We start from the raw sequence: 25,774 nt of genomic DNA, 5'->3' as shown, positions 1-25,774 counted from the left end.
GCTACTTGTGACGTTAGATGTCCTTCTTTAAATTCTTAACTTGGTTTTAGGGGGAGAACAAACACCAATGAAACCTGAATTCAACCACATAATGCATAGATATCACTCTCAACCCAAGATTTTAAGGTAATGGGTTTATGAGTCTTGATCCTTATATGGTACTTTATTTTCTCATTTCTAATCGATATAAGACTTAAACTTACACTTAAATTTCTAACAATGTAAATATTATCATTATATTTATCTCGTATATCCATATGTATATAATAAACGCATAACTTTTTAAACATTTTTATCGGTTCATAACTTATTTCTTCTAATTGGATAATCAGATGCAGTATCTATTCCATTAAGATTCTGAATCGGTTCAAGATAATAGTCTCAATTTAAATAGTCTATTTGTGTGAAAATCGTGATGAAATCTCAATTTTTAAATACAGAAACATGTCTCTTCCACTTTTTTTTTATACTTAATTTCGGGGGACATGTTTAACAAGGGAAGTGATAGTTTAACAAAGAAAGAATTATTAAAAAAATAGTTTTTTGTCCACGCGTTGCGCGGGTTCATAACAATATACAATGATGCAAAGCCATGGATGGTTGACATCCGCGAAGAAGCGCAACGAACAGCAACGGTTGTGCTCCAAAATGTTAGCAAAAGCTCTGTTTGGTGTGATATTGTTGCTGCATCTGTTAGCACCATTTTCAGTTGCAGTTCTTTCAAATGAACTGGATCTGGATCTCTCGCCCTTGCCAACTGGTTTCCTCTTCGGCACTGCTTCTTCCTCTTACCAGGTATCACGTCTCCACCTTCGATCTCAACACGCATAACGAAACCTAATTTTGGTAGTTTCAATCCACTTCTCAATATTATTATGACATTATACTGTTTTACAGTATGAAGGAGCTTACAACAGCGACGGCAAAGGGATGAGCAACTGGGATAACTTCACTCACGGAACAGGTGTTCAAGTTTTTCTTCATTTTAATTGAATTCTGTCACTGTTCTTTCTGAAGTTGCAATTAATCTTATCGACGATGAGTATTTGCAGGTAGATATGTAATATACGGTGGGAAAAATGGGGATATTGCGAATGATCATTACCATCGCTATCTGGTATTATGACACCTCCTTGCTCTCACAATTTATTTACTTTTTTTAAATTTAATCTTGCTCTTTTTTCCGAAAATATTTAATTTAGTTTAAATATTATTAGTTTTACTCCCGCCAACTTAACTTGTTTTTGTTCGTCTAGATATGTGTTATTGATAGATTATATATTGATGACCTACGCCCTTATGACACTACCCAACTCTAGTCTCGAGCCAAGGAGTAAAAAGACTTTGATATAATAAAGTTTCTCTTAAAACGAGTTGGAACCCGTGAACTAATCCGATTCATTATGGATTTAGATTGGGTTAGGTTGAAATTTTTTTATAAATTTTAATAAAGTTGATTTTTTGATCCGACTCACCTGGATTGAACTGAACTCGTCGTGAGTCAGGTTGACTCACCAACCCGTAAATAAAATGGTAATACAAGTATTTTTTGATTAAGTTGTGTTTTACATTTGAGTGATGTTAGGTTGTTTTTTTTAGCCAACACATAAATAATTTGTATTTTATTTATTTTGGTTTGTATTTGGATTGTATTAAAGTTTATTTAGATTTTAATTAGAATTATAATTTAGTTTTGATTGAAAAAAAAATAAAAAATTTGGATTTTTTAATTAAGTAAACCCATGAGCTAACTTATTTAACAAGCCAATCCGTGGTGGGCCGGACCGGATTCAAATTTTTTTGGCTCACTAAGAAGTGAGCCGGGTTGAGTTGACTCACTAAATGATCACTCCGTGATAGGTCGAACTGGATCGGGTCGGGTTACCCGTTTTGACTGCTCTAACCATTTGTCACTTTACTTAGAGTTGTTACCCGGGTGAGCCGCGTTCTAGATGACTCAGGTCAAAAATCAACCCGTATTAAAACTGTAAAAAAATTTTAACCCAACCCGAATCGTGATGAACCAGATTGGCTCGCAGATTACAATCCATTTTAACAGCTCCATGAACAGTATTCTTATGACAAAGTATCAACCAAATTCTGAATTTTATAATTTGAAATAAGATAGAATAATAAAATCATTTAAGAACTTACACCAATCCTTTTATATTATTAATCAAGTCGTTGAGGTAAGAATGATTTACGAATTTAGACCAATCCTCTTATTGTGAAGTTAGACTTTGGTTGATTGTATGGACCCAGATTGAAATATTTGGAGTTTAAAATGATAAAGTTGGACCTGGACTAGTTAAATGAACTGTACGGAGGGACATTAAATTCCATTAAATAAAAAAGGAAATGGAGCCTTCAACTTTTCATAACAAAATAAATTTTAACAACTAATTTTTTACAATTTTTTTATAAATAATACTTTTAAATAATTTTTTTTTAAATTATTTAAAAAATATCATCTTAAATTATAAAAAAATATCAAAATTTAATTATAAAATTTACAAATAAAAAAATGCATATAGGTTTAATTTAATTGAATGAAAGATAAAGTTTTCATTTTTATTTTATATTTTTGAACTCTTTGATGAGATGCCATGCATATGCATTTAATTAGCTAAAGCCTAGTCTTTCCTATCTACGCCCTCGACTAGTATACACAATAGCACCTAACATGACCGGGCTATTTTGTTTATTTATTATTATTAATTAATTAATATTACAAGACATAATAAAGTATGTAAAAATATTTAAATAAAGGGTTAGATATGATGTTTGTTTTTTAATTTTAGTGTAAAAATTTGAATTAGTTTGATTTAATTTGTTTTTTTTTTTAATTTAGAGTTTGAATTTAATTTTGTTGACTAGATTGTGTTAAAATTTTATTTAACGTTTCAAATATTTTTCAGTTATAGCATTAGACTGTTTTATATATTTTTTAACATATTTTTGCTTTCATACTAATTAAGAAATAAATGTCAAATAAATTTAACAAAATATTATTAAAATTATTAAAATGATTAATTTTATGGTTAAAAAAACTTTTAAACTTGATGAACTAAATTCACGCAATTTAAAACTTGAGAAATTAAATCTTTACGATTCTAAACTTGATTAAAATGATTAATTTTAATTTTTATTAAAAATTAAAGAAAAAAAATTTTAATCTTTAAATAAAAAGTTATAATTAAATTATTATATTGATTCATTGTCGGTGACACTCAACTTTATCATACTTGAAATTAATTAAAAATGAGGTTCTATAATATACTTAATCGCACACGTAGAGGGCGGAGGGAATCGACAAGATTTAGATATTGCTTAAAACAAAGTCAAATGAAGCTAAATCCTAAATTCTAAACAATTATTTAAAAGTGTTACAAATATATTGATATATAAATCTTTTAAAAATGTGTAATTTAGACTATATGATACTATGCCTTTTGTAATACTCAAAAGTCATATTAATCGATTAAAATTTTCCACCAAAAAGTCTCAAAAACTTTTCACAAATATATCACTTTCTCTCCAAAATTGAAAATCTATTTTTGTTAAAAAACAAAAAAAAAAAACAAGGAAACCAAAAAATTTAAGGCAAGATTCTTAAATTGCTAAAAATAACTTTATCTCTGTGTTTAACAAAGATTTAAGGTATTACTCGACAATTTACCAAAAATTAAGGTTCAAATAGTATTACACTGTAGAAAATTTTTATGATAAATGCTTTTAGTATATAAATTAGATTATGACTGAACTTATAACAAAAAGAATATTTTTTGAATATCTGATGTATATCTTAAAAATAACAATTATATAGTTTTAAACATTAACAAAATGTTTAACATTTCAATTCATCATAAAACCTATTATAACTTTTATAATTTTAATTCATTGTGGTTTAAAACACAGGAAGATATAGATCTAATGGAAGCTTTGGGAGTAAACAGCTACCGGCTATCCATATCATGGGCAAGAATTCTACCAAGTATGCTCCTATGCATTATAAAATTGAAATAAATTAATATTCCAACTAAGAATGTATCATAGATTCATGGTATGCATCACTTTAAACAGAGGGAAGATTTGGAGAAGCCAACCATGCTGGTATTGACTTCTACAACAGACTAATTGATGTTCTAATACTCAAAGGTAACAAAATAAATTTATTTTCATTCATGATAGGTACCCAGAGTAGTTTCCTCACAAACCTCACCAGTAAGCAAAATATACAATTAGTGAGCTTTTCTATAAAAATTAATTGGAAATGAATCTTCTTTTCTCAACAGGGATCCAACCCTTTGTGACTCTTAGTCACTATGACAGTCCCCAAGAACTGGAAGACAGATATGGGAGCTGGTTAAGTCCCCAATCACAGTAAGCAACAAGTTTTTTAGCTTACCTGAAGATGTTTCAATACCACATTGATCATAGGAACTCTTAAATACCGTCATATTTTCACGTTTTGTATGAACAGGGAAGATTTTGCTTTTTATGCGGACCTGTGTTTTAAGACCTTTGGTGACAGAGTTAAGTACTGGGTTACATTCAATGAACCTAATTTCCAAGTGCCACTTGGTTACCGTTCAGGTATATATCCTCCATGCCGTTGCTCTGGCCCATTAGCTCTTGCTCAATGCAGTGAAGGTGATTCAAAAAAGGAGCCCTTTGTAGCAGCTCATAACGTCATCCTGGCACATGCAGCTGCAGTTGATATCTACAGAACCAAATACCAGGTATGTGACTCATTTCTCAGCATCATGACTTCACTATCCTAAAAGACAAGATCAAATTTATGATAATATTTGCAAAACTTTTGAAATCGAATCGTTTGATCAAAAACATGAGATTACACATTTCAATTTTCTTACAAAAGAATTGTATGTACTTTGTGGATGGATCATTAGACCGAGCAAAAAGGAAGCATTGGGATAGTCCTTCAGCATGAATGGTATGAACCATTGAGCAATTCAACAGCTGACAAATTGGCTGCGGAAAGAGCAAGATCATTCACCTTCAATTGGTATTGTTCTCCCTTAACAGTTTTTTCTATTCTTGCTCATTCAACTGCTTCAGAGTATAAACTTGCTTATAATTCAGGTTCTTGGACCCAATCATATTGGGAAAGTACCCAACAGAAATGGAGAATCTTGTTGGAAGCCTCTTACCCAAATTTTCCAGCAAAGAAAAAGAGAAACTCAAGAAAGGATTGGATTTCATTGGTGTCAATTACTACACGGCTTTCTATGTCCAAGATTGCATGTACTCAACGTGTCAGACAGGACAGGGGAACTCCAGAACAGAGGGTTTATACATTCAAAGTGGAGCAAAAAATGGTGTCCCAATCGGTGAACCAGTACGTGTCCTCAAACTTCTTTCAAAGATCATGATCACAATCTCTTCCATGCTTAACCAATTCTGAATCTTCTAATATTTTGCAGACTAAATTTAGTTGGTTCAATATTTACCCAGATGGTATGGAAAAGGCACTCACATATGTGAGAGATAGATACAACAATACTCCAATGTTCATAACTGAAAATGGTAAGCATATTGTTTTCTTTTACGCACATTCTGTCCATTGCTGCTGATAATGCAAAAAAAATTATAGGGTATGCCCAAGAAGATGATCCAAATTCCACTTTCGAAGAACATCTTAATGATTCTAAAAGAATAAAGTACATGATGGATCACATAGAGGCTATGGTAGCGGCAATAAGGTAAGAAGATAAAAAAGACAATTAGAAAAAACCCAGCAGTTTATGGATAAAAACCAATCAAGTATTTAAATTGTTATCTAGTATATTCATATAGCATCGTAATAGAATGGCCAAGTGCAGGAACACCATTATTTGTGTTTACTGTGACATAAAACAAATAGATTTGTGTCTGATTTGTCTCCAACCCTGTGTTGGTTGTAGGAATGGAGCAGATGTGAGGGGATACCTTGCCTGGTCCCTGCTCGACAGCTTTGAGTGGATATATGGATATACAATAAGATATGGATTCCATCATGTCGATTTTGCAACCCTCAAAAGAACTCCAAGATTGTCAGCAACTTGGTACAAACAATTACTTGTTAAGTACAAGGAGATGACAAGGCAAGAAAAGCTCCTGCAAAACACTTGAGACAACATTTTTCTTAATAAAAGCTTCATATGCAACAACAAGGTTCATACCTCTACTCTCACCTATTATATGTGACACATTCTTTCCACTTCTCTCATGAAATGCACCAAACCAGTCGTAATACCAATGTGATAAGAAATGCTGAAATAACTTTCAAATCTTGAAACCAAGAGATACTTGAGAAATGTGTATAAAAGACACTAAGAAGAAAAGGTGTTTAAGAATTTGCAAGATGTAGTGCCGTAAGTTAAATCGAACGATAAATATCTGTAAATATGACGCTTTTTATTTAAAAGACTGAATGTAAAACGGTTTTTAATAGATAACTATTATGATTGTATTTTTAATCAATATTAGAGGAATTTTAACCGTAATTAGGACGGTTTTAATGAAAAGTTTATTATAAAAACTATAAATAAAAATGATAAGATAGTAGATTAGGCATTTATTACTTCTAAATAGCAGGTACCGATCGTGTTAATGAATAGGAGAAGTGCTTGGAGAAATATTGGATGACTGACCTTGGAGAACGAGATCGGCCGACCCAAGATACCAAAACAGTTCTTTTCATTTTTCTCGGTTTTTTTTTTTGTCCTTGCAGACCTTTGTCTCCATATATCCATTCACACGGTTAATCTTTTTCTGTATCCGTTTGTTGTTGTTTTTTTACTGGAGAATGTAAAGCATGTGGTTTTCCTGAAAAGGTTGTTGTTAACATTTGAAAATAGCTGCGAAAGACATTTTGTGGGAATGCAGGAAAAAAAAACACTTGACGAGATAATAATTACTTAATAAATTTTTGATTCCTTAATTTTAGTGAAATTTGAAATGAATCTATTTCAGAATTGTAGACCAATTTAGTCTTTCAACTCTTGAAATATGTGAATTTAGTCATTTTAATCAAATTTTGTTGAGCTTATTTAACATTTCAAGCATGTTTCATAGTATTTTAGTTAACATTAAAACAAAAATGTATCAAACACTATAAACAACTCAAATACAATCCTGAAATGCGTACGAAACATCAAATAAATCTAACAAAATTTTATTAAAATGACTAAATTCACATATTTTGAAAGATGAATGACTAAATTGATCCAAAATTTTGAAATTGACTAATTCCAAAATTCAATGCTGCAAGATAAGGGATCAAAAACATATTTAATTCTTACTTAAAAATAAAAAGCTAATTGGGGATGGCAAATATACCTGCTCGCGAGTATCTACAGGAGTAATTAGTATAGGCATATATTTATAATTTGTCGGTAGCAGGTATTTTAATATCCACTTATAAACTGATTGGATGCGGATATCATATTATTTTTACCCCTGCAAGTCACTGTTACCCACAAAATTTTTTAATTATATTTTATTAAGTTAAATTTAATTAAAATTATATTTTATTATATGTTAAATTTAATTAAAATTAAAATTTAATTTAATTTATATTTTGTTTTTTTATAATTTTATTTTAATTTTATTTAAAAAAATAAAAAATATATATATCATTTTAAAATATTTGCAGGTATTCACTAGTTTTTAAAAAATCTGAAAATATTTTTTAAATGAATACCGTTGGTGGGTGAATTTTTTTTACAAGTCAGATCGGTGATAGACACAATCCGTAGTCGACCCGACCCGTTGTCATCTCTGAAGTCTAAAGGTAACAATTTTGAATACAAAATAAAGTATAACATGTGAAATAATAAAATAGCAACCAAAACTCAATTACACAAACAATATTATTTACAGTTTTTGTAGTGATTATTATAAATTTTGTGCGTGGTCTTATATTTAATTATCATAAAAAAATTTATAACTATGTTAATTAATAAAGATAATCCGTTATAAAAAAAAAAATCAAATATTTGTAGTAAACTTCCTTTTTCACGTCTCTTTTATATTAGTTAAAGACGTAAATAACATAACTTTTCTTTAATATTTAATTTGTGTTAGTGAGATCTCTTTTTACACCACAGCCATTCCCTTAGTACACTCCTAGTTTTCTTTTTTATAAATTTTAATTTAATCTTTTGAAAGATAGAATATCCAAATTTTTTAAAGAAAAAGAGATAAAGTGCGATGAATTTTAGAAGGGTAACTTTTTTTGTTTGCCACGTTACTACCGATATTCATATTAAATTTATCTAAATCATAACAACATTAAGGTTGTGTTCTTTTTGGAAATAATAATTTGAAGGAGAATGAGAGGAAGAGATCAAAGGATTAGATGATAAAGTTGGTGTTGTTCCTTTTAAGAGATTCAGTAGGAAGTGAAATTTGTAAAAATTTGTAACCGAATTGACTGATGTGATATATTAAAAAAATTTAATAGATAAAATGTTAGATTAATGATAAGCGTCAAGAATAAGTCAATTTTCCATTTGAAATTGGCATTTATCATGTATGAAATGGTCCTATTTGTGGATAAAACAAACCTCCTTAGATACATAATGAGGTATTTAGAATTGGAGTTTTATGAATTATAATGATATTTTGTGGTTTTGCAGTGAAAAAAATATCAATTATGCAATTGAGTCATAGTACAATAGGTGAACCATGGAAATAGAAAAGACAAGACAACATATTTTGACATTTTGACTGAGCACAACAACAAATAGAGTTGGGTCTCGTGAGAAAACCCTCTTTACAAGGAAACCTGGAGCTCAAATCCATAATGTTAAACATCCAAGAAATAAAGGTCTCACACATGTGTGAATTACATGACATGTTTAATTTTTAAGTATTGCTATATTTTGTTAGATTTAATTATATATTTATGTCCTTCTGGTGTACTGTGTACTTCTTTCGATAAAAATTTTCTTCAAAAAAATAACAATTACTTTGAGATAAAATTTTGCAAAAGAAATTGTGTTTAAATTAAAAATAAATAAAATAAAAACTGTCGAACAAAATTTATGAAACAAACTTCACATCATCAAAGTTTCAAATTATACATATCAAATTTAATGTAATCATTAATCCAACCAATTTTCTAAATCACAATTTCATATCGAACATCAAATCCAATCACTTTAATAAGTAATTCACAACGATATCATTCAATAATTCAATTAGTTTTTTTAAATATCTATTTCTTTACCTAATTACGAGCACAACATAATTTATCTTGTGCCTTTAAGAGCTTATAACCACTAAGAAAATAATATTTGCACGAGGAATGCTTAAATCAATGATCTTATCATACTCAAAATTAAATCAATGATCTTATCATACTCAAAAAAATTTAATTGAACAAATATTCATTCAGTACTCTCAGACTAAACATGAAAATCCAAGGCACTTTACATGCAAACCAAAGACCAAAAGACCGGAAGAGTGTGTTCACTGATGAAGATTGATTTGAGAGAAAGAGGGGATGCATTTGAGGGGATTAGAGGGTGATGTTTATGTTGTTTTTTTAAAGGAATTTTGATGTGAAACCGAGTGACTTTAGAAGTAAAGTTTGTAAAAGTTTATGAGTGATTTAATTGATTTGATAGATTAAAAACTAAGTTGAATTGAAAGAAAAATAAGATTATCAAATTGTCCTTGAGGTTGAAAGTAATCTAAAAAGGTTACAATTATTTAAAATTATATTTAGATGAGTTAAAATTATTTAATAAAAAATATTTAAACTAGTAAATTGGAAAAATAATTATTTTAATAAAAATTAATAAAATAGAATATATTTACATATTATTTTCTTATGATATGTAAATATATTGGTATATCATAAGAAATTTATATAGACTTCGATTCCATAAATCTTATGATATGTTCTAATACTCAAATAAACGGATAAAAAAGTAAAGTCAGAAAGAAATTAGAGAAAAAATAAAGTATATTTTATAAAGAGATAATAATTTTTATAAAATAAACTCGATTTAAATAATTTTTAATTTACACTTAAATATTTTAATAATAAAATAATGAGGGTCTATTATAAAAATTATCTTTCACTTAAAATATTTTTTAGAATGTTATATGTCACAATAAGTCTAATAATTTTTTTATTAAAACAAACTTTAATATGATATTAAAAAATAATTATTTTTATAAAATTGATTTAAAAAGTAAAATTTGTATATAGTCTGATTTATCTTTAATAGACATATTAGTTTTTTTTTTCACTTATATAAATCTTTTATAAATAAACTTATTATATTATTCAAAAGTTAAATAAAATTAATTAAAAATCAATTTAATAAATATATGAAAATTGAAGTCCACAAACATTCGTTTTACCTAATATGTTTAAGGCTCTAATAAAAGATTTTTCAGAAAGTTGAGAAGAATTAAAGTCGGAAATGGACATTTATTAAATAGACGAAAAAATTGATTTATGCCAAAATCAATTAGAAAGACATGCAACTAACAACCTGTTCGAATTCTCCAAAAGTTGTGTTAATTAGCATTCCTAAACATTGATTAACACTTTTCAGTTTTTGGTTGGATAAACAGTATGGAGAAAAAGCGTGATAGAGAATGCATCCACACAAATTTGGAATTCTTTATATTTAATGCAATAAATGAGACAGATGCGCTCAGCAATTTTATACTCATTCATTAACTTATTATAAATCATTTTTTCTTAAATAACTGTTGATCTTTTCATAAAATATTTTAGATTAAATATGTTTTTATCTATTAAGTTTTAGTGATATTTAGAATTAATTCCTCTTCAAAATCTTTGACAAATTTAGTCATTCATCTTTAGAAATACGTGAATTTAGTCTTTCTAACTCAATTTTATTAAGTTTATTTGACATTTTAAACACGTTTTATGATAATATTTAAATTAATATTGAAATGGAAATGTGTCAAAGTGTAAGCAATTCAAATACTATAATCGTCAGATAAACTTAACAAAATTTGGTTAAAAGAACTAAATTCACATATTTCTAATGATGAATGATTAAATTGGTCAAAATTTTTGAGGAGGAACTAATTCCAAATTTTACTAAAACTTGAGGAATCAAAACATATTTAATCTAATATTTTAAAATGTTTTCATAATTTTATATTTTTTATTTTAAATTAAATAACACGACTATATGTGCTTTGTAGTTATTCAAAATAATACAAATTTAAAACTGATGATAACACGTCTTTAAAAATAAAAAAGAAAAATTAAAGGTAAAAAATAACGGTATAGTAATGAAAACACAAGGAAAATTTTGACCGATCTGTTGGCTTATTCATTGATGGAGCGAACCAAAACTTCTGACATATCTTAATCAAACCAAACTAACTTTACCAGTTTTTTATGAACTATAAAGAGATAACCCTTAAGAGATTTAACTAACTCGTTTTCTCAACATAGATATTTTCATGTGTTCACATTTTTTCTATTAAAATAGTGAAAACAATTATGAAAAAAATATTATCACATTAAAAAGAAAGTCATTATAATGTTAGCAGTAAATCTGTAAAATATGTATAATCTATAAAATATTTGTAAAATTGCATTACCTTCATGGTTATAGATTACATCACAGTGTTAAAAAAAAAGTTTTAAAATTAGTCGTAATTTTATCCAAATAGTAATATAAAGTTTACTCTTAATCAGTATCTCATGCATTAGCACTACTCATAATAATAAATAACAAATTAACCGGTTTATATTATTTACTTTAAATATTTTTTGCTACTGAATTTAAATATTTTGAATAAATGTTAATACTTTTAAAAATAAATTGTCAACATTTAAAATTTAATACACAAGGTATTAATATATTAATTTTAATCATATAAATTAATGTACTTCACCTTCAAAAATACTTCTTATTTCTATCGAAAAGTTAGGCATCCGTACCTAGGCCAATTGTAAACCGGCCATGAAAATCTGAAAATCTACATTATATAGATTCTAGACTTTTCTTCACTATCCAATGTCCAGGCCAATGCTGGTTCAAAAATATTAAATGGGGATATTTTAATTTAAAAGTATTTTCAAAAACTTATTGTAATTTTAAATAAATATTTTTTCTTAAGTTCTAATATTTATATTTTCGTACAAAACTGAGTGTCTTGAATAACAAAAATACAGAGTGTTCTTCCATTTATTAATAAAATCGTTGCAAATGGTTTATTTTTCAATTAGAAAATAATATTTCGATTACAAAATATAAAAATAATAAAAAATATGAATAAATATAAATTCTTTTCTTTTTCGCTAAAACTTTTTCTATGCTACAACAATTGTTAATGAAATTACATCTAGTTACGTAATAAACTTAGCCTCAATTTCTAGGTCTATAAACTTTAGATAGATATTTAGATGTAATATTCATCCTCAAGTATTAGATCGGATGCCACATATGAGTGAGATGTACAATTTCAGTATCATTTTATAAAAGTATATAAATTATATATATATATATATATATATATATATATATATATATATATATATATATATATATATATCAATGTTAATATATTTGCATTGTATAAAAGTAATGTGTTTATTAAGGTTGTGTAATTATTACGTGAATAAGTAAACATGACTTTTTTTCTATTAAAATTGTCGTGATGTTTATTTTTATGTCTGCATAGTTGTGTTTAGGAAGTATGTTTAGTGTAAAAAAATAAACAAAAGTTGTGTTTATCAAATATTATTTAAGGATATATATATATATATATATATATATATATATATATATATATATATATATATATATATATATATATATATATATATATATATTCCTGCAGAGAACAAATAAGATAAGTTAGTCACAAGTATCACCTTACCCATATAGTCCACTGTCTCCTCAGTAGGCCTCTTTCCAGTTGGCATATGTCTGTTTGGACCCGGGAGGGGTTACCAGGAGCTTCGAAGCTCAAGTTACTCAAAGCTCTCAAAAAGTCAAATCAAGTGATTAAGGAAGTAATGAATGCATACCTTTAATTCGTGGAGTCCATGTGTATTTATAGATCATTAATTATGTCTGGCCACATCATGGGCTGGGCCATGGGTGGGCCTGGGCCTTAGCCCAAGCCCTTAGTTCGGTTGTAGGAGACTCGTGACTTGTATTGGAGTGTTATGTTTTTTACTAAGTCCTTGGTTGTTTGTATAGAGTGGTCGGCCTGAGCCGGTTACCCTTTAACGGCTTAGGCCGTTATAGTTATTTTCGGCTTGTTAAATCAACGTCGCTTCTTAGTGATTTTGGTCCGGGTACCTTTAGCATATATATGATGCTTACTTATTATTCGGCGGAAGCCGACCAGGTGTGGTACACCTACTATTATTCGGCTTAGGTCGACTAGGTGCGGAACAATATATATATATATATATATATATATATATATATATATATATATATATATATATATATATATATATATTTTTTGTAAAATATAAATAGTAAAAATTGTGCTTGTAAAATACAATTTGGTCGAGATAAATTTATGTTTTTGAAATGTAACTTATCTACTTTTATTATTTGTTTATTGTATGGTTAGTTGGACGCCTGAATTGACCAACCAGTTTAGATTACTTTGAAGATCTCTAAATATGTGATTGAATGCTTGATTGATGCTCGTATGAGATTATTTTGAAGAAGATTTATACATATGTGATTAAAATCGATTAGGTCGTAATTATGTGGATTCTGAGCACGGACTCAAGGAGAAAATTATAAGGAGAATGTTAACAAATGTCTTTAGGACACTGGTTAAAGATAATTAATTTGCATTGGTTCCTTCATTTTTACATTGAAAGTTGAAATAATTAAATATATTAATTAAGATAGTATAAATGCATATAACAAATTTTATAAAGACAAAAATACCTTTTTAAAGTTTCAGACAATAACCTTTTGATACAGAAGAATGACTTTATAATTTTTAAGATCTCTACTAAAACATTTTATTTTTGTTTTTTTTTTTATAAATTTTGTAGATATTTAACACTATTTTTTATGGTTGTATTGTTAGTTTAAACTTCTTTATATTTAATTTTTAACAACATTAAAACATAGTTATTTTATTATTTAATTATTTTTTAAATTTTATTGATGAACATTAAGTAAAATATGAAACATATGTATAACAATTATGGACATTTATGTCTTTTAAATAAAATAAAATTACATTAATAGTGATTAGGTCAAATTTAATTTAATATTAAACTTACCTATGTATTTGTTATAAAATTCAATGCATATTAATTACCTTAACCAGTGTCCTTAAGGCACTAGTACTGGTTAGCAAAATCCAAACTATAAAAAGAGATCAAAATATGGTTATTGAAAATTTTGTCTCACGTTAATTATAATATTTATTATTTTGACAAATTAATTATTTACTGACTTATCATCGGAACACCTTTAACAAGTACTCATTTATTGGCTAACGAACATAATCATCCAAAGAACAACATGAATAAAAATTTAGAAAATTTACAAATTATTTAAGTGGATGTTCGATCTGTTTATACCAAAACAATATTTTTATTTACAAATAGTCTAATATTATGATACTTTATTCAAAATGATTACATTAAAATAATAAAATTTCCATATGTTGACGTGATCTAAACTTTGCTAGGACTATGTCATTATCACAAAAAAAAGTTTCTGAATCTGACAAATATGTATCTCAAGAAAATTGTAAAGGTATTACCGGACCTACGAATATGTTTAATTTAAAAGCCTCCTTTAGCATCTTAGAATAAAGCTTTTGTAAATTTTAACATATATTTTTCAATAGGTTTAATAATTTTAAAACAATTTTTTAATAAAAAAAAGAAGCTAAAATGAAGTACTTTAAGGTGACCATTGATGGAAGGCCTAATAGGAAGTAATCCAGCACAACTACAGGTGGAAAATAAAATTAATTAGTACTCTGTTGACTTTCACTCCTCATAAAATTGACATATTTATAGTTATCATTTATTGAATGTCCAGTGGCTGGCACCACCAAATAATAATTATAATAATAAACACAACTATTTTTTTTTAATGTTTGCCATAAAGGGTTCCTTAAAACTAGAAATGGGTGAGTAGATGAGAGGCATCGTTCATATCCTAATTTTGTAGTATTGTTACTCTCTCTGAGGTTATACAAATTAGGTATTAGAATGTAAGCAGAAAACTTAATTAGAAATTAGGGGGTGGAAGAGGGACATACATGAGGAAAGTGTGGGAAGAATGGTGCTGTTGGGATGCAGACGACGATGTTTAGAGCATGTTACGATGTTAGGTTAAGCTTAGAAACTATGTGAGTTACTACAAATAAATGTGGGTGGGGACAGAAGAAGCATAGAAGCATATATTGCAGAGTTTAACGTTGATGAATTGCAGTGAATGAATTAAAATAGTTATTTTAAAGGAATTAAACTGTAAAAGTAATGAAACGATGTGACGGAAAACACAGCCCAAGTGGACCTACTTAAAGGTGGGCATGGTGAAGAAAGGAAACACGACGATGCAGTGTGCAGTGTGAGTTGATTGGGCAAATGGAAATTAGAAAAATGAATGAATTTGGAATTGATTGCAGCTCTGCATTCTCAACCAATAGCTCAACTACCAGCTGTGGAGCAAGATCAAATAAAGTAGTAGAAAAAATTTCCCACTTGGTGGGATGGGAGTTAATGTTACAGAGAGATTAATTTTGTTGAGTGACGGTTGGGTTGAATTTAAGACTACCATTGGAACATAGTCCTCGTGAAAGTCACACCTCCTTCTGCCATCATTCTGAACCAATCCGTACTCACTAATTACTTCTGCCAAAACCATTCAATACAATTACCATGGTAGACCACATTCATTCACTCCACTCCCCACCTTTCTCTTCTTATATAACCACTTCCAATGCATCGCTCTTAACACACTCAAACAATGCACCTCACGGACGTCTTTCTCTTCGCCTTCGCCCTCCTCTTCCTCCGTTGGTGGTGGCGCCGCTGGTCCGCCACCGGGGGCGGGCCCAAAAACCTCCCGCCTGGGCCGCCCGGTTGGCCCATCGTCGGGAACCTCTTCCAAGTGGTGCTGCAGCGGCGTCACTTCATCTACGTAATCCGCGACTTACGTAAGAAATACGGCCCAATCTTCACCATGCAGATGGGCCAGCGCACGTTGATCATCGTCTCCAGCGCGGACCTCATCCACGAGGCCCTCATCCAGCGCGGCCCACAGTTCGCGAGCCGGCCCCAGGACTCCCCCATCCGTCTCATCTTCAGCATGGGGAAGTGCGCCATCAACTCCGCCGAGTACGGCCCTCTCTGGCGCACCCTCCGGAAGAACTTCGTCACCGAGATGATCACCCCGCTCAGGATCAAGCAGTGCAGTTGGATAAGAAAATGGGCCATGGAGGCCCACATGAGCAGGATCCAACAGGAGGCCCGTCTCCATGGTTTCGTGGAAGTCATGAGCAACTGCAGACTCACCATCTGCAGCATCCTCATCTGCCTCTGCTTCGGCGCCAAGATAGAGGAGAGTCGGATCAAGAGCATAGAAAGCATTTTGAAGGACGTCATGCTCATCACGCTCCCCAAGCTCCCAGACTTTTTGCCCGTCTTCACGCCGTTGTTCCGCCGCCAGGTGAAGGAAGCCAAGGAGTTGAGGAAAAGACAGGTGGAACTGCTGGCGCCGTTGATAAGGAATAGAAAGGCCTACGTGGAGGGGAGATTCTCCGGCGATGAAATGGCGAGTACCGTTGGTGCTGCTTACGTGGACTCGTTGTTCGGGTTGGAGGTTCCCGGACGAGGGCGGTTGGGGGAGGAGGAGCTCGTGACGCTCGTGTCGGAGGTTATCAGCGCCGGGACGGACACGAGCGCCACCGCGGTGGAGTGGGCGCTGCTTCATCTGGTGATGGATCAGGAGATTCAGGAGAGGTTGTACAAGGAGATTGTGGAGTGTGTGGGGAAGGACGGGGTGGTTACGGAGAGTCACGTGGAGAAGATGCCTTACCTGAGCGCGGTGGTGAAGGAGACTTTCCGGCGTCACCCGCCGAGCCACTTCGTGCTGTCCCACGCTGCGACGGAGGATACTAAGCTGGGAGGGTATACGGTCCCGAAGAACGCGAGTGTGGAGTTTTACACGGCGTGGTTGACGGAGGATCCGAATATGTGGGAGGATCCGAATGAGTTCCGACCCGATAGGTTTTTGAGCGGGGATGGGGTTGACGTGGACGTGACCGGAACTAAAGGTGTGAGGATGATGCCCTTCGGTATTGGGAGGAGGATCTGTCCGGCGTGGAGTTTAGGCATGTTGCATATAAACTTGTTATTGGCTAAGATGGTGCAGGCTTTCCACTGGTTGCCCAATCCCAACGCCCCACCCGACCCGGCTGAGACATTTGCTTTCACTGTTGTCATGAAGAACCCTCTGAAGGCAGTTATTGTTCCACGATCCATTTAATTTAATCAACACTCCTGCACGCATTTCGTTTTGTTACTCATTTTTCTTACTCATTTCACTCGTATAATATAATATATGCTGCTTCTTTAATACATATAGATAGTTTATGGCGTAAAATATTACACTATTTTGTTGTAAAAGGAGCAGAAGATCTGCTTCCAATGTGTGTAGTGAATGTGATATCTATGTGATATAGTATCCAATTTTTATGCTGCAATGCAATTGCATGTGAATTCGTCAAAAAATTGAAAGTAGGGTTATTTAATTCGTCTTCGGTTCTCAGCACAATATTTTCTTGTTTCATGTCTTGCGAGATGAGATAAGGGGCTGTGTTTGACATACCATAGCACGTATAAAAATGGCTATGCCTATGTTAGAGATAAAAACAGTTGGGATCTTCTAAAAAACATGGTATGCATTTGTTCTGTAACCTAGAAAAAATAAAACTTCCAAAAAAAACACAATAAAAGAGTGTCTCAAGTAGCCAAATGTTTGAGAAAACTGCTTGTAAAAGGTATAAACAGTTAGAAAGGGTTTAGTTTACACATTTATGATTTGTTTCCTCTTTATAGAAATTATTTTCATGGGATTGACTATTTGTGTTACACTCATTAATTATATGTTATGTTTGCATTGGAAGATAACAAAAACAATTACAATTACTAGTGAAAATAAATCCGGTATTTACTTATTTCTATCATAATAAAATTATTAATATTATTATTGTTATAATTATAAAATTAAATATAAATAATTTTTATAATTTAATTATAAAACTTTTTATTAATTTTGTAGATGATTTTTAATCAAAAAATATTAAATTTAAAAAGAAATGATTAAATTGAAAATAACTGTTAAATTAAAAATATAGTAATTCAAAATATAAAATTGGTAAAGTAATGATTTTTAATTTACAAAAACTTTGTTTAAAGAGTAAAAATATGGACAAAAAAAAATGTATCCTTTATAAATACAGGTGTAAATGATTTTTTATATCACACCTTAAGTTTTTGGACGTGCTTTGCATTGTGAATTAAAAAAAAACTGAATAAAAAACATTACTTATTACTTATTCTTCTTTTCTTAATTATATTTTTCTTAGCTGTAATTACTTTATATAAATTTCTTTCATTTTATCATATAAGTATAGTTTTTTCACTTCGTTTCTTTATAATTGTATTATATGAATTTCTTTCATTTTTTATTTTTCACTTCATTTCTTTATAATTCAAAATAAAAAATAACCATGTTTTATTATAGATAATGTATTGTCCTAGTCATTTGAGATCTAACCTAATACTTGAAGATAAAAAAAAATGCTTAAAGATCGATCTAAAATTTATAGCTCAAGAATTGGGCCTGTAAACTTTATAATTCTATTATATAAATTTCCTTCCTTTTATCATATTTAATTCACTTCTTTATAATTAAAAATAAGAAATGACAATACTTTATTATATAGGTATTGTATTGACCGGTCATTTGAGGTCCACTTGATACTCAAGATAAATAGAATGTTCAAACACTCAACATGAATTGGACCTGTGTCTTTCAAGAAATTTTAATTTAATTAACGGATCTTGTAATCTATAATATGTTTTAGCAAACTAAAAAGAGATGATATTTTATTATTATCTTTTGTATTTTGTATTTGAAATGTTAATATATATTTTTAAAACATTTAATAAATATATTTTAATAATATTTTAAATAATTATATTCTATTTAACATCTGAGAATTATATTCAAATAATAATTAAATATAATAATTTATAATTGAATTTAAAAAATAATTAATAATAATGTCAATTTTAAAATAAATATATAACATTTATAAAAAAATAATTTTGGTCCCAATATAAATGGGAAAAAATTGTTTCATTTTAAAAAAAAAGGAGATTAAATTAAAAAAAACAAATAATTGAATAAAAATAATGAATATCATGATTAAATTAAACAAAAAGAAACAATAAAATCGTAAGTTGTGGCATTGACATTGACATGACACAATTGTGACTTGACACGTGAAAATTTTTTTAAAAATAAAATAAAAAATAAAAAAAAGGTTAAAAAAATTAAAAAACCAAAAGCTAACACATGGGATTTATCATTCAAAAGTGTTAACTAATTGAACACAAGTTCATCAAATTTAAATAAGGACCTAATTGAACATAACACGAAATGAGGATCATATTGAACAAACACAGAGAAAATAGGGGTGTATTTAAGCCTTAAAATTAAAAATTAATTTATATATATTTTTTGTACTTTTATTTATATTTTATTTTAAAACTTTATAAAATATTTTCTTTTTATAGGGACCAAAGATTTGTGTTAATTTTCAATTATTATTATTTTAATGATGCTCTATGTTCAATTGTTGTATTATAACTTTTATTTGTTTATAAAAAAATAATTAAAATTTAATGGATTGAAGTAAATAAACATTTAAAATATTTTTTAATTTGAATATTATTTTCCTTTTATAGTTTTTTAAAAATGATTTTAAATTTTATCAACTTTGTTTTATAAACCTTTGCAAATTTAATAAATGTTTTGGTTCTCATTAAATTATTAGATATGGAAGAACTGAGAATATTTCTTTTTGATATTTATTTGATAATACTATGTTTCTTTTGTCATAATTTTTAATTATTTAGTAAAAAATAATTAATTGATATTGAAACAGTAAAACAACGAAAATAAGTACAAATAGAGATACATGTAAATCTTTTATCTAGTGGAGATGAAAATAAGACTAACATTTTATATTTTTCAAATTTTTATATAAGAATGAAGATGAATTTTGTTTCTTTTATGAAATATAAGTTATCGAAACTCAACCCGTTTTTTATGATTAAATTAATCACAATAAAAAAAATTGTATACTTTTTTATAAGTTAATCACAATAAAAAATATTTATTGTTATGAATTAATGGTTGTCTATTGATGTGATACAATTATGTTTGATAATCACATCATTCATTACTCTTTATGTAATATTTGTATTTACTATTTGATTTTATATCGTCTTTGGGATACTATGTTATATCTATGATTAGGACTCGTCCTATCAGTAACAAGACACACATACAAACAGAAGTTGCTTCCTACTCTCTCATTATCTATTCTTCCTCTCCTTCTTCTCTCTCTCTTATTATCTTTATTTTATAACATTTATATATTTTTCATAATTAAGTTAATCATGATTAAAAAGTTAATAAATAGTGCCGAATTCTGAAATCATTCACAATGAAATTATATAATCAGCAAAAAAATAATAAAAGTTCTAAATAAAATTATATAAATGATAAATACCACTGTTGAAAATAAATAATATTAAATATTTCATTTTTTAAATAAAAATACAATTATTTAGTTAATAAAAATAAAAGGAATATTCTATATAAATTAAATATATAATAATATTATATATATATATATATATTAAAATTGTAAAAATAATAATACTAATAGATTTATTTATTGTGTGAAATTTTGGTGTTTAATAGATACAAATATTTTTTCAATTTTAAATTTAATTATATTTAACTATGGTAGTTAACTTTTTGATATATATATATATATATATATATATATATATATATATATATATATATATATATATATATATATATATATATATATATTTCCCTACAAAGTAAATAAAATAATCACAAAAGAATTCTCTACTTAGCACACAAAATTTATAGTAGAAAACAATTACCAATTAAAAAATTAAAACAACAAAAGGTGAAAAGAAGAAAAATACTGAGGTGTGATATTTGATTAGAAAGTAACTAGATAAAAGAAAGCACACACACACACCATACACATATATTTGATTTAAAAGACATAAATATAAAGTTGATATAAATAATAAATTTGGATAGATGAGGTGTGTACGTGGTTGTTGTGGCAGTAAGTGTAGGAAGGGTTGTGTTAATTGATTTGATGAAGAGGAAGATGTGTTTGTAGTTGGGGGGAGTAAATAGAATCACCCTTAAAGAGTGATAACAAAATAAACAGATTCAAATTGGTAGTTGGATATATCTCAACCATATCCATTCCCACCAAATATCAATTTCTTTTTTCTTCTTTTCTCCCACTACCTAATCTTCTTATATAACACATACATTTATCATAAAATGCATTACCTAGTTCACACACCAAGAACTTTTCTCCATTTTATTTTTAAATCAACTTCATTTTCAACCATTTTCTTAAATTATGTAAAGGATGACGGATCTTGAGACTTATATTGTATTATAAAATTCAAATATATTTGCAATATGTAGCACTAAACATACATTTGTATTTTTTCTTAACAAACTAAACAAATTATTGGTATTCATGAACATGTAATAATTTGTTTAGAAAGAGAAAGAAAAAGGATTAACCAATGTTACTTAGGCTATGTTCACTTTCAAGAATGGATTCTTCGGCGGATGGAAAGGCGATGATTTTCTTTGTTCATTTGCGCTAATTTGTCAAGGTTTGAAAGAGTGGATTTAAGGGATTGAGGATATGATGAATCCTCGCCCAAATTCAGAGATTGAATGGTATTTACAGTTCATAAAATCTATTTTACTTAAATGCCATGTTATCATTTGAAATTATATTGGAATTATGTGTAAATAGCATGAAATGCAAAAATGAGAAGAGATCAGTAGAAAGAAGTTTAATAATAATAATAATAATAATAAAATAATAAAATAATAATTATATTAATAATAAAATTAAATAATAATATATCAATAATATAAACTCATATAAATACTAATTAAATGAAGGGTAATATAGTAATTTATCTTTTATATTTATTAAAATAATTTTTTTAACTATCACATCAATCAAATTATTCTCAAATTCACTTATAATCATCTCTAAATCCCTTTTAAAAAAATAACACACAATTCATTCTCATACTTACTCAAAACCATCCACATTCTTTTTCTCTCAAACTCATCTCTTCAAGTGAACAGACCCTTTAGAAAGAAGATTAGTCATTGATTATTTTCAACTTTGTAACACTATATTAAATATAATCACAAATACAAAGAGTGTTATAGTTATAAATGTATAAATATTCTACTATGAAATTGAATTATTTATATATATATATATATATATATATATATATTATAATATAATATAATATAATATCGTGACTTTTAGAATATGAAGATGGAGTATTAGATTGGACATTTTTTTCATAACAAGGATTATATCTATGATAATATTATTGTTGAGGATTAAGTATAAATCTAAATTCATATTAAATAAAATTGAGAAAGTTGAATGCAGATAATACAAAAATGAAAACTTATAAAATCAGTGTAATTATTTTCTCTCAAAAAGATCAACAATTTTAAGCCCATGTTGTCACATACCAGACATTATGGTTCATTGTGATTTTTATTTTCTAAAACATTTATTACGATCTTTGAAATTAGTTTTTTTTCCTTGACTTTGAAACTTTATCATTTTTTTTTCTACTCAATTTCTCTTGGATATGTAAAAAATTAGTTTGTAAATTATACACCGCAAGGTCATCTCGTAATTCTTTCTTTTACCTTTCTAGTCTTTTTATTTTTATTTTTTCAAACTGGTTATATTCTTTTGAATATGTAAAAAATTAGTTTGTTAATTATGCACCAAAAGGTCATCTCGTTATTCTTTCTTTTACCTTTCTAGTCTTCGTTCTAGAGTTGTCAGGGAAGTCTAATATTAATCAGCAATTTTTTAACTTATTAACAATAGAATTATATTTATTAGGTAAACCATCAAGAATGGTGGAAATATCCTCTCAATCATGAACACAAGAGCTGATAAAGTTTAGAGTATCAACCATTTTTCCTTATAAAAATGAGAAATGATTAGTCAAAGAATATATCTTTTATATCTTTAAATTGTGTTTCGAATTTAGATGTAAAAGTATGAAATCAACTATCACGCAATAATTTTTAAGTTTAGAAAGTATAAGTAAGTTATGTGTAATAAGAAAATTCACTTAACTTTTTTGTTTATTTTTGCTTATTTATTGTAGAAGAGGATGGAAATAAAGGTGAGTGTGATGTTTGAATCTATTGATTTGAGTTGATTAGTAAAGATAAATTTGAAGAAATGGACGAGAGACTGATCTTTTTTAGAATGAGAAGATTTGAGTGAAAAACCAAGTAATCCTGGTGCAACTATCATTTTATTTTTATATTTTTTTTTCAGTTTTTCACTTTTATACTTTTTGGTGCAATTATTATTTTATTTACTGATTTAAGCTAATTTGCAGGCACAAATTTGGAAGAGTGGGGAGAGAAAGACATCTTCTAAAATGATAAGATTTGAGTGGAAGACTAGAGATCTCCTACTGTAATTATCATTTTATCTTTATATTTTTTTCAATTTTTCAATTTTACACTCTTTTTACATTTTAAATGTATTTAAATTTTATCTCAAATATATAATTTTCAATTTAAATTATTTGTATAATTTTTTTAACAAAATTACTCTATTTAATTTATATTAATTTTAAACTAACACATATTCATTTAAAATAATTTCATAATGTCAAATTATTACTTAATTATTTTTAAACTAATCTAAAAAATTTTATTCCATCTTAATTTCTAAAAATCATGTTTTTATAAATATATTTTTTTTCTAGTTTAAATAATAATTGATATTTTGATATAATATAATATACACTGTTATTAATTTAATTTAAATTAATTTTATATATACAAGTACACTAATAATTTTATTTTTTTACCAATTTAATTTTTTCAATTTATCACATTACTTACTAATACCCATAAACTTTTTTTTTCATTCTCATTCAAATCTTATAATCTTTTTTTTAATTTAAATAACCAAATTATTATTATTATTATTATTATTATTATCATTATTTCTTAAATTCACTCAAATTTACTCCCTTCAAAACATAAGCTTAGTATTTATAAAAAATATAAAAAAAGTTATGGCGGCATTTCGCAAACATTGTTTCCATTTTTGTTTCAGTTTCAGAGCTCAGACGTCATTTAAAATAAAATATTCACTTGTGTTTTTCATTTTTTATTACATTACAGGTATTTTAAACAATATGTAAATCTTTATTCAAATAAAGACTTCTCCCTGTACAAAAACTATATCTGATTCGAACAATATTATCTCTTATATTCTTTTTATCTCATATTAGAAAAACATTAAATCTTAAAGTATTACTTTTCTTTCTTATTTAATTTCGAAAATAAAAAATATAAATAATCTCAATTATTGTAAAATATACTAACTAATTTTGACAAATATTGAAAAATCCTTTAAATTATTTTCTAAACTTAATAACACATATCATTAGACTAATGTTTTGTGTTTACTTTTCAAAAATAAGTAATTATTTTAATAAATTAAGTTTATGTGTTTGTCTAATTTAGTTATTTGAAAAGTACTTTTATTTATTTAAATATAATATGTTTAACAGATCAACAGTTATTTTTTTTTTTAGTTAAACAACTTATTGAATACTTGATTCGAGAGAGATGAATTGGATGGTTTAATATTGGTTAGATCATTCTAGAGGTTTCATTTGTGTAAGGAAATTTCAAGTAGGTCCCCATTTTTATTTCACTAAATTGAGTTCCTATTTTAGAAAATTTGTTGCAATCAGTTCTTGTCCATTAGTTGCATTAATTATGTGTCACGTGTCAGCACGTGATTCTTTTGATTTTTTTTAATTTTGTTTAATTTTTTTAATTTTTTTTATAATTTTAAAAAAATTTAAAATTGTAGGATGTGAAAAGTTTCAATGTAGTCCCTGTATTTATTATTTTGTCTCAATTTGGTTCCAATTTTTTTAAAACTGATTCAATTGCATCCCTATATCAAATTTAATTTTAATATAAATTTACAATGGTATTTTTATTATAATTGATATTTTTAACAAAATTAAGTTTATTTAAATATATATTTTGCACTGATATTTATTTAAATTTTATTTTAAATATTTATATATCTATAATTTATAATTTATAGATAAATGTTAGGTTGCTTTAAAAATAAAAACTTTATAAATTCAAATATATAATTTTAAATAAACTTAATTTTGTTAAAAATATCAATTATAATAAAAATATCATTGTAAAATTGATATAAAAATTAAATTTGATATAAGGATGCAATTGATTCAATTTAAAAAAATTGGGACAAAATTGAGACAAAATAACAAATATAGAAATTACATGGAGACTTTTCACATCTAATAATAACACGT

The 25,774-nt window shown here is 27.6% G+C and overlaps 2 protein-coding genes across 4 annotated transcripts; both read left to right on the top strand.

Annotated features, from left to right (window-relative positions):
• The first annotated feature begins 538 nt into the window (after positions 1-538).
• LOC114176097 (beta-glucosidase 46-like) lies at positions 539-6,862 on the top strand. 3 transcript variants are annotated; one of them, XM_028061025.1, is made up of 13 exons: positions 542-795; positions 898-964; positions 1,053-1,117; positions 3,919-3,994; positions 4,084-4,158; positions 4,296-4,383; positions 4,484-4,742; positions 4,914-5,029; positions 5,107-5,362; positions 5,448-5,550; positions 5,618-5,726; positions 5,928-6,177; positions 6,624-6,862. In XM_028061025.1, exons 1-12 carry the CDS (start codon positions 580-582, stop codon positions 6,133-6,135), a joined length of 1,638 nt encoding a protein of 545 aa, XP_027916826.1. In that variant the 5' UTR covers positions 542-579; the 3' UTR covers positions 6,136-6,177; positions 6,624-6,862. The 3 variants fall into 3 exon arrangements, 2 of the variants coding, with proteins under 2 accessions (XP_027916826.1, XP_027916825.1); XM_028061024.1 differs by having other exon boundaries at positions 543-795; positions 6,601-6,862; XR_003602966.1 differs by lacking the exon at positions 5,618-5,726 and having other exon boundaries at positions 539-795; positions 6,601-6,862.
• An 8,946-nt stretch (positions 6,863-15,808) lies between these two features.
• Positions 15,809-17,667, top strand: LOC114177144 (cytochrome P450 77A1). Its single transcript, XM_028062398.1, has one exon. The coding sequence runs from the start codon at positions 15,984-15,986 to the stop codon at positions 17,502-17,504; it is 1,521 nt and encodes a 506-aa protein (XP_027918199.1). The 5' UTR covers positions 15,809-15,983; the 3' UTR covers positions 17,505-17,667.
• The last annotated feature ends 8,107 nt before the right edge of the window (positions 17,668-25,774 follow it).

The sequence above is a fragment of the Vigna unguiculata genome, chromosome 3 (genome assembly GCF_004118075.2).
Source record: "Vigna unguiculata cultivar IT97K-499-35 chromosome 3, ASM411807v1, whole genome shotgun sequence".
Lineage (NCBI taxonomy): Eukaryota > Viridiplantae > Streptophyta > Magnoliopsida > Fabales > Fabaceae > Vigna > Vigna unguiculata.
The sequence above is the reverse complement of the archived record's forward strand: the minus strand, read 5'-3'. Positions and strand labels throughout refer to the sequence as shown.

Coding starts and splice junctions, on each gene's coding strand:
- LOC114176097 (XM_028061025.1), top strand. CDS start 580: ATGATGCAAAGCCATGGATGGTTGACATCCGCGAAGAAGCGCAACGAA. Junction 3,995..4,083: donor ATGGGCAAGAATTCTACCAA/GTATGCTCCTAT, acceptor CACTTTAAACAG/AGGGAAGATTTGGAGAAGCC. Junction 5,363..5,447: donor GTGTCCCAATCGGTGAACCA/GTACGTGTCCTC, acceptor AATATTTTGCAG/ACTAAATTTAGTTGGTTCAA.
- LOC114177144 (XM_028062398.1), top strand. CDS start 15,984: ATGCACCTCACGGACGTCTTTCTCTTCGCCTTCGCCCTCCTCTTCCTC.